Source organism: Gallinula chloropus (genome assembly GCF_964237585.1).
Source record: "Gallinula chloropus genome assembly, chromosome: 1".
Lineage (NCBI taxonomy): Eukaryota > Metazoa > Chordata > Aves > Gruiformes > Rallidae > Gallinula > Gallinula chloropus.
The window spans coordinates 78,441,529-78,459,879 of NC_140085.1; the positions used below are offsets into that span (position 1 = coordinate 78,441,529).

An 18,351-nucleotide genomic window follows, 5' to 3' on the forward strand; every position below is an offset into this window, starting at 1 on the left:
CCTTGACATCCTTGGACAGATTTCATTCTATCAGGGCTTTAGCTCTCCTAAAATGGTCCATGGCTTCTTGGGCAGTTTCTCTGTATTCCTCCCAGGCTGCCTGTCCTTCCACCCTCTCTAGGCTTACATTTTGTGCCTGAGTTTGTCCAGGAGATGTTTGGTGATCCACGCACGCCTCCTGGCATTTTTGCCTGTGTTCCTCTTTGTTGGGATGCATCGCTACTGAGCTTGGAAGAAGCTAGTTAGAATACTAACCAGCTGCCTTGGGTCCCCTCTCACCTCCAAGGCTTTGGCTCCCTGAAGAGGCCAAAATCTGCTCTCCTGAATCCAGAGTAGTGAGCTTGCTGTGTGCCCTCCATGCTGCCCTAAAGATATTGAACTCCACTATTTCATGGTCACTGCAGCAGAGGCTGTCCTTCCCCACCAGCCCCAAGCTCCTCCTTGTTAGTGAGACCAAGATCCAGCATGGCACCCCTCCTTCTTGTCTTTTCTATCACTTGGAGAAGGAAGATATCTTTAATGCATGCATGGCTGTGTTGTTCCTCCAACAGGTATTGGCATTTAATTTGGGTTTCTGTTGAAGATGACCTACTGTCTGGAGTGGCTGGAAATTCTTTGTGCTGCATTTCAGGTACTCTCCTACTGACCTGCTATCCTTCTTCCAGCTCTGGACATCGATTGCTGGCACTGGCATCCAACTGGTAGAAGTGGGATGGATTTAGATTTCCCTCCCCCAGCAACTTCAGCTTAAAATCCTCTCCACTACCTTGGCAAGCCTATGACCGAAGATGTTCTTCCCCTTCTCTGACAGAGGGACCCCATCACCCCCAGAAGACCATACTTATCAGAGCGAGATGAACAAATTCTGCCCCTTTTTTCCCCCTCTCCATGGCAGAATTTGGAGATGACAGAGCAGTGTTTACAAAGCAACTTCTTGTCTGAACCCTAACCTCAGCAGCAGTTCTGTACATAAAACTTTGTAGATTTTTTCACGCACAGACCATTCACCTCGGTTTTGCATGAGGCCCTGGATTTAAGATTAATATCTTAGCCAAGCAACTTAGGAAATATTAAGTTAATTTAATGTTATCATTCTACCCATGAAGGGGGAAAATAATTAGCCTTTCACACATGAGTAAATAGAGGCACAAAGCAGCTATGGAATTTGCCACAGCACATGAATTGGTAGGAATACTTAAGGGAAAAAAAACTTTCCTAGGGGTTGTAAAATCCTGTGCAAAAGGATTTTCAAACATGCATTAACATGGGAAGTGCTCTTTCTTTCTTTTGTTTGCCATTCTTAGAAGGGAGTGTGGAAATGTGCAAATAACTCTAATGGCACCGTTGTTAGCTGCAGCACTGCTAGGGGCTGTGGCATCCCACACTTTGCGAATTATTTAGTCTACTTTGTCTTGCTGTAACCATAAAAGGGATTGGTAAAGGTTGCTTGAAGGCTTAGAAAAGAGGCTGAGTAAAATTCCTGACTGTGAAACTTGTACCTGGCTTCTTTTGCAGTCTTCTGCTATTTTGTAAGAAAGAATGAATTAAAAAAAAAAGAAGGGGAAAAAAACCCCAAGGAACCAAGCAGCATAGCTTCTCTCAGAGACTAGTACTGAAACAGGATAGTTTCTCTACATGGGAAGTACCAGCACTAACAGCTGATACATGTTCAAATCCCAGTGCTACTGGTGACAGTAGAGAAGTGGTAAAAGGGAAAGGGACACCAGAGGAAATTGATATCCTGAAACTTCTTACCATCTCCAGCAGGTTCAAGAGTAACTGGCTGTGTTTCCTGACTATATTATAAGCTCGACAACAAAGCTCCACAAACTCTTGAAAACGCTGTGGGTTTTTTCCACCTTCTGTGATGAAATACTCCATCTCTGATGTGAAGATGAAGGGAGCTCGATCCCTTGAAAAGAGAGCAATCACATGAGAAATTTTACCAAACATAGCAAATCATAGAAGACAGTTAATATTTGTAACTCATTATCCACATTTGTTTTTCCAGCATTACCTTCCTCATTATTTCATCTCTCCCTTCCTCAACGTGGACAGCTCTATTGCTCTGTCTGGTGTCACTGACTAATTGGGGCAGAGACAGGTCTCACAGCAAGAGCTTCCTAGTGAGAAAGCTAATAACTAAACACTTTTGGACCTTACATGCTTTCTTCTGGTTCTTCTCTGTTTTTCTGTTTTAAACTCTCATTGCTTTAATTTCTTGACTCCAGACTGAAAATGAATCTGGAAACAAGTTCTCCCATGGTACTGAAATATTTAAAAGTTGTCCTCAAAGAGGATGTGATATAAATATCAACTCCCTACTAGGCGACAAATGAATTTAGGAAAAAAACCCCTACAACTCCACAATCCAACAGCAACTAAAAAATACAACATATGATGCTATCATTAAATATACACCATTCTGAAGGGATGTTTCTGACCCAAGTTACAAGAAGATAAATTTAAATACGTGGTCTTGTTTTCTGTGCAGTTACTCTGTATTCATCCTAGACTAAATGAGGAGCAGAATCTGACACCCTGTCTTAGCTTTTTTTCTTATCTCTAGTATAGTTTGTGGATATGGCATGCTACTGCAGAACAAAGCAGATCAGCCAGGCTTCTACTAGCAATCCTATCATTTGATAGTTTCAGAAAGGCCTCATGTACTACATCCTCACACAGACACAACTACTGTAGTGATTTACTCAGCACAACTGTGTATACAGAGGCATGTAAACAGATTAGAGGGCCATAGTCTAAGGAAATATACAAAGCATGTTAACTCTTAATTCAAAATTAACTTGAGTAAACTAGATATTCTTGGGAAACTTCAATGCAGAAACAAATTTGAGGTTCTCTGTTTCTTGCTAAAACCTCAAATGTGGTCTGAGTCTGAACCCATTCTTCTTGATGTTTCATTCATAAATGAGACAGAGAAGTTTTTCCAGGAGTTATCCTCATTTTCCTATAAAACCATCTGCCTTGTATTATTGTAGAAAGTAAGTCAAGTTGCTGTGAGATTCAAGGCTGCAGTTGAAAAGTCTTGGTTGCAAGAAATATCTTCCTCTTCCTCATGTATCAAAATTCTTCCTGTTTTACACTGAAGCTAATTTTGAAAGCAGACCTCCTATGGGTGTTGTTCACCTCAAAACAGCCCAGACCATTAAAGTTTTTTAATAGATTATTCAATTTTGGCTAGGTAGTACTAGGAGCTATGAAGGTCCACAATAGTACTTCTTACTCTTTCCTTCCATGTATTTCTATGCTAGATGTGAGTTCATAGTATGACAGATATGTTATAGTATGACTGTTACTGTGCAGTTACATTGTTGAAGGCAGTAAGAAGGACAGAGCCAGAAAATTAGCAACATTGACATTTTCTCTTATTTGTGGACAGAAGTCAAATGTAAACCCTGATTTGAAAGTGTTTTAATATCTTGAGAACGTTTAAAAAGCAAATCTGTTTCTTATCTGAATTTACATTTTTGGGCTAAATTATCCAAGTCAAAACTACTGCTCTAAAGGCCCCATATTATGTATTATGCTCAAAATTCATATTTAATTTCTGATGTTCAAGTGCATCAAGATACACAATTAAACTATGAAAATGTAGCCCTTTCTGAGCTAGTCCAACTCTCCCACATTAAGCTACTTGAGCTGAAAACAGATACTGTAATCAGAAATTACTTTCCTGGAAGAAATATGGTGTTTAACATCGTTGGATTGGGCTGTGGGCCAGCATCCACATAATGCAATGACTGCAACATTAGCCAATTCTCTTACTGTGGTTGCTAAAGGATCCATTTGAATATATAACTGATATGTTAGTATTTGTATTATTTATAGGTTGATTTTACTTGTAAGATGATTTTAAGTAGTTTTTCAAAGCTCTTAAATTTCTCAGCATCATTTAAGACTCTCTTCTAGCATGGTAGGCCTGTTCTCCCACGCTAACCTGCTAAATACTATGTAGAAATGTTTTCCCTGGTTTTACTCAAGTTGTTATGATATCAGAGCCTGTCCCATAGGGTAAACCCTGTAATCAATCAATCAGAAACTGAAGTTCCATTTCTGTGTGTACCTACGTAAGCCAATGCTCACAAAGGGCACACTTTGCAACTGAAATAGTAAAACCCACACATACCCAACCCGCTATAGGAGACAAGACTCACTAGAAGGAACAACACAGCCATTTCTCATGATGGTATTATAAAGCAAAGTTTCAGTGGGAGGAGATGCTTACTCACTGAAGAGTACATTGGGGATTCTGAAAAAAACAGTTGACAGGGCTGAATGTGCATAGATTCAAAATGTTGCCTGCTGCTTTCAGAACCTCCTTCAGAATATCAAAATATAGAAGACGCTGGTCTAAAAATTGCTACAGCAACATTAAACAGCCATATCAAGTCCATCAGGAATGGCAAAATTTACATCAGCAAACAATAGAGGCTGTTTTAGCATACATAAGGAGGAAAAAAGCAGTGCATGCCCCGGTGTTGCATGGGCATTCTGATTTATCACACAAATACTTGTGCAAATGAACCTTAGTCCAAGGCACAGCCTGCATTTTTATATTTGAACCTATACATTTCTGACAGCTTTCTTTGTGACACATAGCTGAGATTGTATTACATAATGTCATTTATTCAGAAGATATGCAAGAATGCATCTAAAGATGTGTAAGATAGCACTCATTTGGACACAAATCTATTACATAGCTTGAAGTTATCTAAAAGATATAAACATGAAATGCTTCTTACCCCAAAATATTCCTTCAGTATCACAGCTAAGCCCTATAATAATTTATATTCATCAGATGTTCAAAGAACAATGACTACATTACAATCAATGGCACAAGAGCTCCTTGGTTTGAAATTTGTATCTATTACAAATTTCTGCTTCCATCAAATTAATGAAATGACTGGCATCAGTTTAACAAAACTGGCATGATGAAGTATTTTCAAGTAAAAGTCTTTTACCGTCTCTCTGCAGAAGACCAAAAGCCTTTTTTTTTGACCTTTATGGTGTGCTAAAGAAATACAGAATTGAAGCAGTCACAAATGCCCTCTACTACATAATGGTAAGGTCAGGTATCATCATTCGTAGAGGGGGAAAAAAAGCTTCATTGAGAGAACTGGTGTGGCTTGAGATAGATCAAGGATGTATAGCCAATAAGCCTCCCCAAATCATTCAAGGTATCTTATCACAGCTAGATCTCTCTTTTTTTTTCCTTTCTCCCTTCCCCCTTCCCCCTCCCACCCCCCATCGCTAGGTGAGATGAATGAGCTCTTTGGCTGTATAATGGAAATCTGTCGAAAAGGCAATATCCCCATTTATGACAGAATCTGATTGCAGTCCTGAGTCTTAAAAACTTATACTTCATTATGGGTGTGACAAAAGAGGTTACCTAAGCTATGAACTGTGAAAGAAAAGCAGTTTCATGGTAGTTTTATTCTTTTTTTTTCTTGTGTACTGCTTTTAGAGATTTCAGATTTTCATGGGAATGTGTTTTGCAGTTCTGGACATTAAGAATGTTTGGATGATATGTCATGAGAGTGAGGAAAAAAAGGAAACCTCAAGCAACTGAAGAGATAATCATGCAAAAACAAACTTGGTCTGGGGTGATGGGAACATTTACTGAGACTTCACTGTAGGCTAGAAATGTGCTGGCTTCCCAGAAGACCAGTAAGATAGTGGGATTTGTTATGAAACACTAGATGTAAACTGATTAACAAAGCTTGTAAGGTCAACAATGGTTTTAGCTTTTCCTATTATGACTCTCACGGTACAGAACATTTAAGAATGATACATTGACTTCCTTTTATGTAAAGCAGAAAAAACACAGGAGATAAACAATAACAAATGACCTTTACTCTGATCCAATCTAAACTTCCTAATGGTGTAGTTCTGCAAAAGTTACACAGAGTCATACAGTGTAGTAAAAAAGAAGTTGCAGTCCGAGTAGTCATACGGACCTAGGAGGCAGTGCGTGAGAAACCAGAGAGAACTGCGTGCCCTTTAGAAATCAGCTGCTCAGCACCACACGGTCCCACATATTCCCTGACTGCTTTAAAACCATTTTGTCTGAGTCAAGAGTGACTGACAGTGTGCAGCATGAATACGTGGAATTTGGATGTATCCAGTAAAACAGGAAAACTGTTAGGCAGTGTTTGAATGCCGCCATCCTTTGCTCTGCAGCAAAAGCCAAAAGCTTATTGAAAGAACACACACAAAATGAATGAACGTGAGGGCTTATTTTCTAAGCCAAGCAAAAATATCAAACCATAGTAATAACATATATTTGTTGACATAGAAAAAAACATGAGCAAGTTTATTCCTTTCATGTATTAAAGAATGAAACAATGAACAACTGTTCAATTTGTCTCAAGGAAGCACATAAGTCATTAAAAAATATGCCTGAAAAGGGGATCAGAAGACATATTCTATTTTTCTGTTTACCAGGACAAGATCAACTATAAACATGCTCCCAAGATGCTTATTTAGCCTATTCTCAAAGATTTTTAGTGACAGAGTTCTTCAACCCCCTTATGAAATTTCTGTTCCAGTAGCTTCCCTCAAAGCATTTTTTTCCTCTTAATACCTAATCTAACCTTGTTGTGCTTTCATCCTGTTAATTTTTCTTTCCTAAGGGAACATGAAGATCCTGTCTTTACAGCAGCCTCTAATGTATATGCAGACTGTTATGTCTTTCCTCAATCTTCTGTAGACAATTGTTTCAAACTTTTCTCATAAGTCTTGTTTTCCAAATATCTGATAATGTTAATTGCTTTTCTCTGGACTCATTGCAATTTCTCCAGGCTCCTTATCCACACCTTTCTAAAAGTAAAATGTTGAAAATGTTCCAGCTGAAGTTGTAGCAGTGTCACATGAAGCAAAGGGATTATTTCTTGTTTCATGCTTTCCAATTCAATATTGTATCATCAACTCATATTCAACTTGTCTGTAGTATAACTGTCAGACCCCTTTCTGAAAAACTACCTATCATTGCTAATCCCAACTTTCAGCACGCTCAAAACCTCTTACAATAGGTGTCTACTAAAAATCAAGCAAGCATAATCTCTATTTCATCATACTTGATACTAATGAAAATATTGAAAGATGTCAGTCTCATCACAAAACTTTTGGTATGCCATGTGGTGTATCCTTCCATCCTGATGCTGAAACACAGGCAGGTACTTTCCATGAATTCAAGCAGTTCTGTTTTATCTAGGCAGTATCTTAATTTCTGATAATCCTGCTTGTGATCAACAGCTCTACTAAGACTACGTTAACTTACACCAAGTTATGTGATATCTATTCTTTCTCCTCTATTTCAACAAATGATCCTCTCCTGAAAAAAAATAAACACTCAAGAAAGGCGAATGCTCCAGGACAACTCAACAGTGCTTATTCTTCTTCTGATCACTGCTAGAGGAGATGACAATCTTTTCAGCAAACATAGAATCTAAAAGATGTAAATATATTTTAAGTGTCCTCATAACAGAGCAGTAGTTCTGAGCTTTGTACAATATATATATATGCTTCTTTTGCTGGACTTCCCTACTGGCCTCAATGACAGTTGCTACCACTTGCCTTTTCACTGGTCTGTACTGCTAGTCTATGTTCAGATTTGTTTACAAAACTTTTCTGCTTTCTATTTCTTTTAGCGAACAAATCTTGCTAACAGTTCCACATATGCATGTCTGCTCCTGAAAAGTGTAAAAATCTTGACTTTATTCCTCAAATCACCCAGACCTGCCCACATCTAAATAAAATGACATTCTAAATTTCAGTTGCCAAATAGTAATTACAATGCTGTGAAAAGGAACAGAAGAGAGCAGTGAATTAGAAAATTTGAAACAGCTTTCAAAAAAACCCCCAGATTTATCCTGAGGGATTTACTCCCAACTGTATTTTTTAATAACTTTTATTTCCAGTAACAGACAGATGGAGAGTCGCTTGCCCAAACAGGGAACTCATGACTAAGCTTCAAGGCAAAAAGTACAAGTAAGGACTGTCTACAAAGGAGGGATATACAAACTGACTGAAGTGGTGTTAGGAAAGCCAAAACCCAATTAGAGTTAAAACTGGTGGTGGAGATGAAGTGGTGGAACAAGTTCTACTGATTCATCATTAGTGAAAGGATGAACAAAGAAAATGTGGACCTGCTGCCAGCTGGTGACATGGCAGCACAGACAAGGCTGAGATACCCATTTCGCTCAGTCTTTACTGACAAGGCCCTCCAGATGGTGGGCAACGAGCTCAGCATGAGGCAGTGGTGGGCCAGATATGAGTCCTGGAAGTAAAGAAGGTCAACAGCATCCTGAACTGAATTCATGAGAGAGCAGAGAGTAGATGCCCCTTACTTAGCACTTGGTAGTTCATGCCCTGCCAAAACAAGAACGATGTTGCTAAACTGGAGTAAGTTGAGTAGAGAGCCACCAAGATTCTTGGGGACTGGAGCACTTGCCTGTGAGGAGAGGCTGAAGAAGGTTTTCAGGAGACCAAACAGTAGTCATCCAGTATCTACTGGCTGTTATAAAACAGATGGATCCAGGCAAGAATGAGATAAAATTGAAACAGGTTAGGTTCTGACTGGCCATAAGAAAAAAACGCAACATTCACTATGAGGATAATTAAATATTTAAACAGTTTGCCTGGAGAGGTTTTCCTTGGAGGTTTTCAAGATTCAACTGGACATAGCCCTGGATAAACTGGAATAAATTTAGTGTTGACCTTACACCCTTAATACTTACACAGAATGACTCCTGAATACCCTGACAATCCATTGCTCAGGCAAAGTAAATGGACTAGACATCCATCTAATATTTTTGACGTATAATCTTCAATCAAATGACCAGAAGTCAAGTCTATAGCATATAACATGGTTTTGGCTCTATTTTCTGTCATTTCTACTGCTTTTTGAGATATATACTGCATAAAAAGTTTTCTAACTACAAATTTCTGATTTGTAACTACTCGTTTCTGATTACAGTTTTACCCAAATTATGTTTATATTAACATCTATCTTAGAGGCATAAACATCAAACTAGAAAGAATGTCCTGAATTCCTTTGGTAACTGAGGACAGTTCTTAAATCATTGTAGTCTTATTTATTCATTAAGTTAGTTCTTCTTGAATGTATACTAACTTGGCTGTTATCCTTATTTTTCACTATCAGAGCCTTAGCTTTCCAATAAAATCACTATGTTGGACGTACACGCGATTTTGATCAGTAGTAAAGGAAATATTTCACACCCTGGACTGGCCTATGCTGAAAGATTTATCTGTTTCTGTCAGTAATTGAATTGGTTACATCGAGATTTAATCATGCTTCACGGGTATGGTAGAAAACATGCAATAATCCTTGCTTAAGCAAAGGGCTCTGATTCATCATTCTGTTAACTTCCCCATGTAAACTGAGCCATAGTAAATATTTATTTGTGCTCTTTTGCTTGTGCGAAGTGCAAGGGAATGTCCTTCTCTGGACATGCGCCAGGACCTCAATGCCTTTCTTGTAGTGAAAATCCCTTCCATGGTGGGACAACAGAAGTTAGTGTTTGTAAATCATGGAGATTTGATTACACCTGGTCCATCAGGATTATTATGCTAAGTGACAGTGTAGCTAACACAAATGCTGACAGCTGAGGTTAGACATGGTTACAGACCTAGTATTTGTGGTGTGTATTGCCACTGGGAGTCATCTGGAAGCTTTGTAACAAGAAAATTGGCAGTAGCCTCATGATGGGAAAGCAGAAACTAGTTCAAGGCATTTCTTGATGGTTTTCACTCTGGATGCATTTCCCCAATCTCTGCTGTGATCACCAGTTATTTTGAAGTCTGACCACAGAATTTATTCACTTATGTCACAGAATTTGAACCATTTTGTACAGTCAACCGATTGTATATTTTGAAGAATCAAAAAAGATTCTTTCTGAAAGATGAAATCTGCTTTAAGAACGTATGTCTTTAATAGTTTCACACATTATTCCTTTTGCAACTATGTGCATCTTTTTAGTGCTTAAAAAGCACTACTGTGTCCAGCTCAGGCACCTTCTGAGTTGAGTTAGAATCCTCTATTCAGAGACACATGCATAAAACAGTCATCAGCAAACAGATTTCATAACAATGTTTTATGGTGGGTTTATGTCCTATATACTTCATGTTCAATATCTATGTTTGAAACTGTTCAGTAGAGCATTTCTGAAGCCTTATACCATTTCTGAAGACTATCAAACTTTTAGGAGTTTATTACTAACCTTATCGATAGAACACTTGAATTAACTTACAAATAGATTGGAGCAATTCCTCTTTGTTTAATAGAGATTTCTGGGGAGCTGCGTTTTGTGTTCTGACTTACTCTTGGTCCTGCAAAAGCGATCTTAGAACTCAGACCTAAAACTTGCCTTTAAATAAATAGATAAGTGAGCTTATATCCCATAGCTACCAAATATTCAACTAACAGGCCTTTTCAGTATGAGATGGCTATTTGGGAAACACAGCAGTAGATTGTTGCAGGAGTTTTGTATATGACCAGGCAAAACAGAGAAATAAACTAGTGATAAAGTTGTCGAATTGTACAGAAATTTCTCAGGGCAGGGGCTGAAGTCTTACATGAATTAAATATATCAGTATGCTGTCCAGTTAAGGATGAAGGACAAAGGCGTAGTGTGGAGAACAAGTAGAAAAAGGTACCAAGGTACCAAGGTACCAAGACCAAATAACAGAGATTAATTTAAAAAGTGGTTGATGTGTATTTGACTGTGAGAACAGCTGTCCCTAATACACCTGACTGTGTGTGAGAACAGGTCCCCCTGAACATAAACTGGGATGTATAGAAAGATTTTGGAAAAAGAGATGATACAAAAAAATGTTTCTGCGGGGACCAGGAAAGAGAAAATATATATCTGTAAAGAGTTATACTTTGAAAAATACAACAAATAAAATCATACAATCAAAGTGGACAGTGAAGATGATGTCTTTTTTCCCTTTCATTTGTGTTTCATTTCACATTCTACAAAAAAAGCATGAGGTGACTAATAGGAAGAGATGGAGGGAAGAGGAGAGGGCAGGAAGAAGTCTGTGAAGCAGGAAGTTGATAGGGAATCACTTGAACTCCCGTGTAGTAAATCTCCCAAAGCAGAGGGGATTCCACTGGTGGCTCTGAAAGCATCAAAAAATTTCTCTACCACTGATAATTGTTAACTAGAATACATCGTGAATCCTTCAGTAAGTAGTTGTTCCTGAAGACAGGAAAGACGTTTAGGGCATCCTTGAATTGAATGAAAAGCCAAGAAGGATACTGAGAACTGGGGCAGATGATAACTGAGTTCCAGGGAACTCAATCCAGCAGAACAACAATGCAATGGGATGAACAAAACTGGATAGGATCAAATCCATACAGACTGTATGGGGGAAACAGTGCCTTCCTGAGCTCTCTAGGTTCTTTGAAAAGGATCACAAAAAAAAATAAAGGGTACAAAGCAGACAGTGAACATAATTTACTCAGACGTCAAAAAGTGTCAGTTGAATGCCCTCCACAAGAGGCTATTACTGAAAATAATTAACCAACAGTAAAGAGCAAACTATTGTCCTGGCTTGATTATTAGAGAAAGCATCAAAGCACCAACAATAAACACCTACTCTTCAAGGCAGACAAAGATAACAGAAGTGCATCTGAAACTCATGACTACAACTTGTGCTGCTCATATGTTCTCAGACTTGAGTTGTGCTTTTGGTATTTAATTCAGGGCAATTAGAGACACTTGACTTTCAGAAGAGATGGGCTTCTTGACTCATAAATTCAAGACCTTTTAGGCCTTATCACCTTGGAGGTGACACTGTTTCACCTTTAGGTCTTTATGCATATTTCACCTTTCAGTCTCTATGCACAGACTTACGTGCATGATTATTTTTAAATATCTGTAGAATCTTAAGATCACTGGGGCTACCAAGGTGCTTTAAGTCAAGAAATTAAATCTTTCCAGAGTTGTGGTCAGATATTTTTGGAGGGTGGAATACAGAAGTACTGAAAGCAGATGGTAGCAAAGAATTAGGAGTTACCAGCTCATATAAACTAATAAGTCCAGACCAATCATATTAGAAAAATAAATTTAAACTGCAGAAAATTAATTAATAAATAAGAATACTGAAAATTCCTAATGAAGCCTATGAGTGGGTACTACAGGTTAGTCCAACAGTTTTTGTGCACAAATTTGGGAAATGAAAAGTTATAATTGAAGTTTTTAATTTCAAGTTTTAGAATCTTCTTTTAATGAATGCCCTAAATAAAATTTAAAATAGGTATAAAGAAAAAAGTAAAGTATGAAATTCTCTAATTCTTATGTTCCTTCTTTATTACTTTTTTGTATTTTTAGGAAAAAGATGGGACACGTGTAGATGTAGTGTAGTCAAAGAATGTAGATACAACTTATTTTTCTTTGACTGTAGGCCAACTTCACTGTTTCAGAAACAAATACCTGAAAAGAACATGGGGTTTTCGGGTTATTTTTCCCAAGTAAACACTTCCAGTGTGACAGTAACACTTATGTTAGGTGGTTAACACTAAAAATGAAATTTGTTACTTTCAAAATAAAAAGAAACACTTCTACTTTTCTACATGCTCAGACTTTAAGTGCTTTTCAGAATAGGTAAACACTGACGTAGGAAGAAAGTGTGGGAAAGATAATTTTCCCATATATTTTAAACTTCCTTCAAAAAAACTGGAATTTCCCAATGGAATAGCTAGGCGGCCTCTTATAATTAACTTTGTAGAAGAAAACTAGCCTAGCAGATTTAACTTCTGGGAAAACCACACCAAAACACGGGATGAGTTTGGCAAAGAGACAAGATGGTCTCCATGATTCAGATCAGGGAAAAGTAAGGCCAATGAGTATCAGAAATAATCAGCATGACTGGGTATTAAAAAGGTTTTCAGAAGTTGAATAGATAGTGTGCCATGAGCTGGACCACTCCATATCTTGCCATGACATTTCAGACTACACATCACTAACTGAAAAAATACAGACAGTGCTGAAAATGACTGCTGGTGGAGAGGATGAGACTGCTGAAGTTAGGATTAGTTCAGTTAGCACAGGATTTAAATAAATCTCTTACTGCTTAATTCACCAAAGAAGAAATGTTCAAAAGGAGCTAGTTAGAACTGAAATAAAGAAATCAAAACCAAAGAAAGCATGGCAGGTACAACCATGAGCCAGACACCTTCTTCCACACCATTTGATGACCTAGTCCTATATGATTACCTGGGTAATATAACACCTGTTTCAGTCACAGTGGGTCTGAGATGGTTGCCACAGAACTCTAAGTAGGTAAAGAACAGGACCTGCAGAAGTCACTGCTTTAGGGAACTGTAGGGTCATATGTAGTAGGCTGGATTTGAGAATGAAAGGAGGAGTATTGTATTACCACTATCAAAATGCGTCATCTAGTATGATTAGAAAAAAAAAAAGATAATTAAATCTCATGGTTCAGTAGAAAAGTTTCCCCTGGGACTCAGAGAATAATTCTTCTGCTAAGCTCTGTTATTATACTATGGGTTAGATCCATCATATGTCTCTCTCCAACACTTCTGAAACATTAGTTCCTAGGTCCAAGACAGGTTATTAATACTATTTAACATATTTGCTGCACTGTGAAGGTACATGGAACTGGACAAGACAGAATGTTTCTGATTGCTCTTCCCTCTGAAATGACTAATAGATGACATTCTGATCTGTGCCTTGGACTCAAAACTGAGCAGATTTATTGGGTATCATTTAAAGATGAGGACAGGAATTAGAAAAGTTGACTAATCCCTTGTTGGGGTGTTATACAATCATGAATGCAAAAGTGAGCATGACTGCATGAATCATAGCAGCTTCAAAGGGTTCTCTGCCACCTCATATTTGGTTTCACAGAAAGAACTGCAGCCCATGCATGACAGCACATGAATCTTAAAACTGCGATGTATGCCCTTCCCTTTATTTACATCAGAAGAAACACTCTATATGCAGAACACTGGGAGAGGACCTATCCCCATGGATCTCTGTGAGGAATAAGAGTTCGTTAATGACAAAAAAGCACTCCCTGGGAACAGAGAATGGATGGCTGTGGCAAGCAAGTTACCTTCCTAAATTTGGAAAGGAATGACTATTTTAAACAGTTCAGACAAGGACTCCTTTTCTAAGAGCCTTCATTCACTGGCATAGATTTAATTTTACAAAAATAAAAAGAAAAGTGTTTTGTGGAAAGACCAGCTGCATGTACAGGGATTTGTATCAGATACTTCTTAGTCTTTAAAGCCATTACAGAACTTCACAAGTATGTGTATAGTAGCCACAGTGCAAAACCCCGAGGGTCAGCACTAATAATTCTAAAGATCTTAAAGCAATGTGCTGCTGTTTTATCAAAATTATTTTAGGTGTATGATATTTTTGGGGGTGCAAAGAACTCAAAAATCTAATAAGTACTCAAATAAAGTTCTCATATAAAGAGCTGTTAAAGAAGCCAGAGCCTAAACCTATTTCAGGTCTTGCCTTGTGGGAATAAGTAGATGCAAATAGCACTGAGGGTTTCAAATTTTGAGGCCCTGAAATTTATGGGATATTGAAATGTGATATCCCTGTGTTACAAATAATATGTAACATTTCATGATGGTGGATACACCTCAGGAGACAGTCATGAAAATTCTATCTGCTTAGTTGCCTGCAGGTATGAGGAAGACAACCATAGATTGTCCCATGTTGTTCACAACTCACTGTTTAATGTGAGTCCAGTTTTAGGAAGAAACCATGAGAGAACTTCATGAAAGTCCTAAAAAAATGGGAGTGTGGGATGCAGCACTTGGCTCAAAATGTGCACGAGTATCTTATTTATTACTCTGTTCTGCTTTATCCTTTCCATACCAAATAAGTAGGATTAAGGGAGGATATCTTGAATGATTGACGATAATTCTGAGCACTGCAACTAAATCTTTTGACTGCCTGGTTTAGAAGTACTTATTAGACCGATCAGCTTCCCTCGTGTCAATACTCCTACACTTATTTCTATCTAACACACTGAGATAGTGTAGAATACTCAAAGGCCAGCTTAAAAATAATAAAAAAAGAAAAGAAAGGAACAATTAGCTCAAACTTAGTTCTGTGACTAGCTCTGGAAATTATTAGGAAACATGGAGGAAGGCACCCCCACTCCCCAACTTTTCAGTATTAGTGATCATTTATCCATTCTCTAGTCTACTATAACAGCTTCTTTCGGTTTTGCCCATACTGGCCTTACCTTACCTATTTTCATTCCTCATGTTAAGAACTTGAATACACAATCCCACTATTTGTTTTACCTTTATCATAGGATAGTTACATCACAGGCAGGTATAAACACAGAAAAATCACAGTCTTGTTTAGGTAAAACAGCCCTTAGCTCATTGTGGTTAGATGTAAAGCTTCTAAAGATAATGAAAATGTATGTACATTTTCCCACAGAGGCATAAGGTAATTATTCTCCATGTCTATTTGGAAAAGTCGTTTTCTTCTCTGAATATAGGAAGAAAGTGGTCAATTAAAAACATTTATGGTTTTGGATCAATTATAGGAACACTCCTCTGTTAGAAAAAAACCCCAATGGGACATCAGAATTTACTATTCTGGTCACTACTGAACTGCATCATTCAAATCTTGAGCCAAACAAGGATTGCAATTTCTTTTTTTTTTTTTAAAAAGACTGAAAAAGGCATCTCCAACATCTCATTTTAATTCCCTTCTCCATCATTCCTATATTTTTTGAGGCTGTGAACAATGAAAAGATGCTGGTTTTGAAAGAGAAAAAAAGCAGGATCTCATTTGTATTTTTTTCCCCCCACTGGTTATTGATAAGGCTATGAAATTTCAGAACATTACTTAAATGTTCCCTGTGTGCGTTACTATAGATACTAACCTTCTTATGCTTCCAAACATCTGCGCGTGACCTAAAAATCTTCCAAAATCTATGTGGAACATGTGTCCAGCATTTGTCAGCATTATGTTGTCACTGTGTCGATCACAGACTCCCAGAATGAAGGTAACAACACACCAGCCAGCGCAGGAATAGAAGAAATTCCTTATTGCCTAGTTATAGTAAAAGAAAAGCACTTACTGGAAACGCACAGGGATGTACTTGTGACACTGACAAGAAAACCCAAAATTATAATTCCACAAATGATATGCATGTTGCTAAAATGTCAAGAAACAGATATTTGTAGGAGTGGTACTCATACCAGTAAGTCACAAATTTCAAAGTTACAATGCAAGGACACTCCTATGCGTGAGCTTTTCACCTTGTGTTTTACAGGTACTCACAGTTCTGTGGAACATTTCAAAAGTGAAACATACCTAAGAAGAACAAGTTTCTTGGCAGGAAACTGACATTTTCCGTTCATACTCTGCCTTTATATTGTAAGAAAAATGTTTGGAAATAAACAAATTTAACCATCTGCTTTGTAAAAAACCCAGGTTATTTTATACACGCTGTTTTGTTAAGTCCATGGCTCTTTATTCTCAAATCCAAAATAATCAAGTCTCACAATATTCCAGGCCAAAGAACTCAACCCTATTTTATAGAAATGAATGGAAACAAAATAAAACTAAGTCATTTTCGGCTCACAACATTTGCAAATCTGAGTAGACTGTGGGATCAAACCTAGTGTTGTGCAGAGAGACCCAAGAGAGGGGGCAATTATGTTTAATATAAACCACTCCTCTGATGCCCTTTTATATAGTGAAGATGGGTACTTTCATGGTTAGTCTGCTTTGCGTAAGTAGACAGGCTCATTTAGATCTATCTCATTAATTTCTTTACAATATTATCCTGTGGCACTGCTCTTTGCCTAAAACATACTCATGACAGATGTAGGAAAACATACATGCTAACAGCCTGCTCACCCGACACTCTTAGGTGTATTCTCAGTTTTCAGCTAACTTCAGTGGAAAGTGTTTAACAACTGCGTCTTCTCCAAGTAGAAGGATCCATCCAATTTCTTTCACAATGCACATATTCAGTGTCCTCTCTCAGAGGACAGTTATCACTGATTCAAATCATGATCACTCTTCTACCCCAAAGCATAAGAAATAGCTTCTGATTTTATTTTTTCATTTTTTTTTAAATCTTACCTACTACAGTTTAAGAACTGAAAACACAGTTCTGAGTCAGAAGTCTTAATCTCCCATGAATCTAAATCACAATGTGATTCATTTATTCAGAAACCTAACCGGTAATCTTCATGTTTTTGGACAAAACCTACATTACCAAGGTAAATCATTATTTAGGCATTGAGGATTCCCACGCAGGTGCAGAGTGCCACCAGCAATGGCTGATACGAATGACAGCACGATGGAAGACTTAGGCCACAGCACCGCAGTTGCCTCAATTTTATGTCTAACTGTACTACTTACCCACTTCGATGACCTTGGATAAAATACCTAAGGTTTCTGTGATTTTGTTCACCCAACTGTAAAATGAGGATATTAAAGCTTATTCTGCATGAGTATTCCGAGGACCTTAGAAACAGCACTGTGTGAGTAAAACATTATTAATAGGAGTAAAAGAGAAAGGTTCATTCACCAGTGAGTGCAAGGTGAATGTAGAAAAGTAATTTGAAGCACGTCCTTTGCAATCAGATCTTGCTGTATTTTATACACTTAAAAAATTCAAAGAAAATTGGTTGAAATTGGTTTTAGAATATTCCACATTAATGGCATTTTTTACAAACAGCAGCAGCGAGAAATCAGGTTTTGAATCAATAACTAATAGTATGTCACTCTTAGCTGAAATGTTGGCTGCACTCTACCATAACTCTGTAATCATACAAACTTGTAAAAAAAAACAACCAACCCTATATGGATTGTCCCTGTTTAATTGAGTTGAGATGATATACTGGGAATTCAAGTGCTCTTACTGAAAATGTGGATGAACAAACATCTATGAAATAATTACAAAATTACTAAAGTTTATCAAATATATTTATGCTACACACCTACTGACAAACTGTTACAGAGCACTTCATTTTCAGAATGGTAAACACTCAAAGCTTCCCTTAAAATTTAAAATTTTGGCTACTAATCTACCATGGGCATGGAGTAGAGTTCCAGAAATTGTCTCAGCACAAATATTAAAAGTTTTTTCATAGCACTCAGAACATGTTCAGACAACAAAGAATAAACAGAAAGAATTCCTTGGAAAACCTTTGCTTCTATAAATAACATTTTCAATTTTTTAGCTCATGCCTAGTTTCATAAAATCAGGGGCACAGAATAATATGACAAGCATGATCTTATGTATCATACCACTTTGATAAAAAGTTTTGATGAAACAGCTTTA

The 18,351-nt window shown here is 37.6% G+C and overlaps 1 protein-coding gene across 1 annotated transcript in view; it reads right to left on the bottom strand.

The window, feature by feature from the left end:
• Positions 1-18,351, bottom strand: part of PIK3C2G (phosphatidylinositol-4-phosphate 3-kinase catalytic subunit type 2 gamma) — a gene marked incomplete at both ends in the record, with an annotated part of 207,905 nt that overhangs the window by 61,138 nt on the left and 128,416 nt on the right. The window contains 2 exons of the mRNA XM_084261632.1: positions 1,756-1,912; positions 15,934-16,103. Of these exons, the coding sequence (XP_084117758.1) occupies positions 1,756-1,912; positions 15,934-16,103 (327 nt within the window). The remainder of the gene's footprint in view (positions 1-1,755; positions 1,913-15,933; positions 16,104-18,351) is intronic.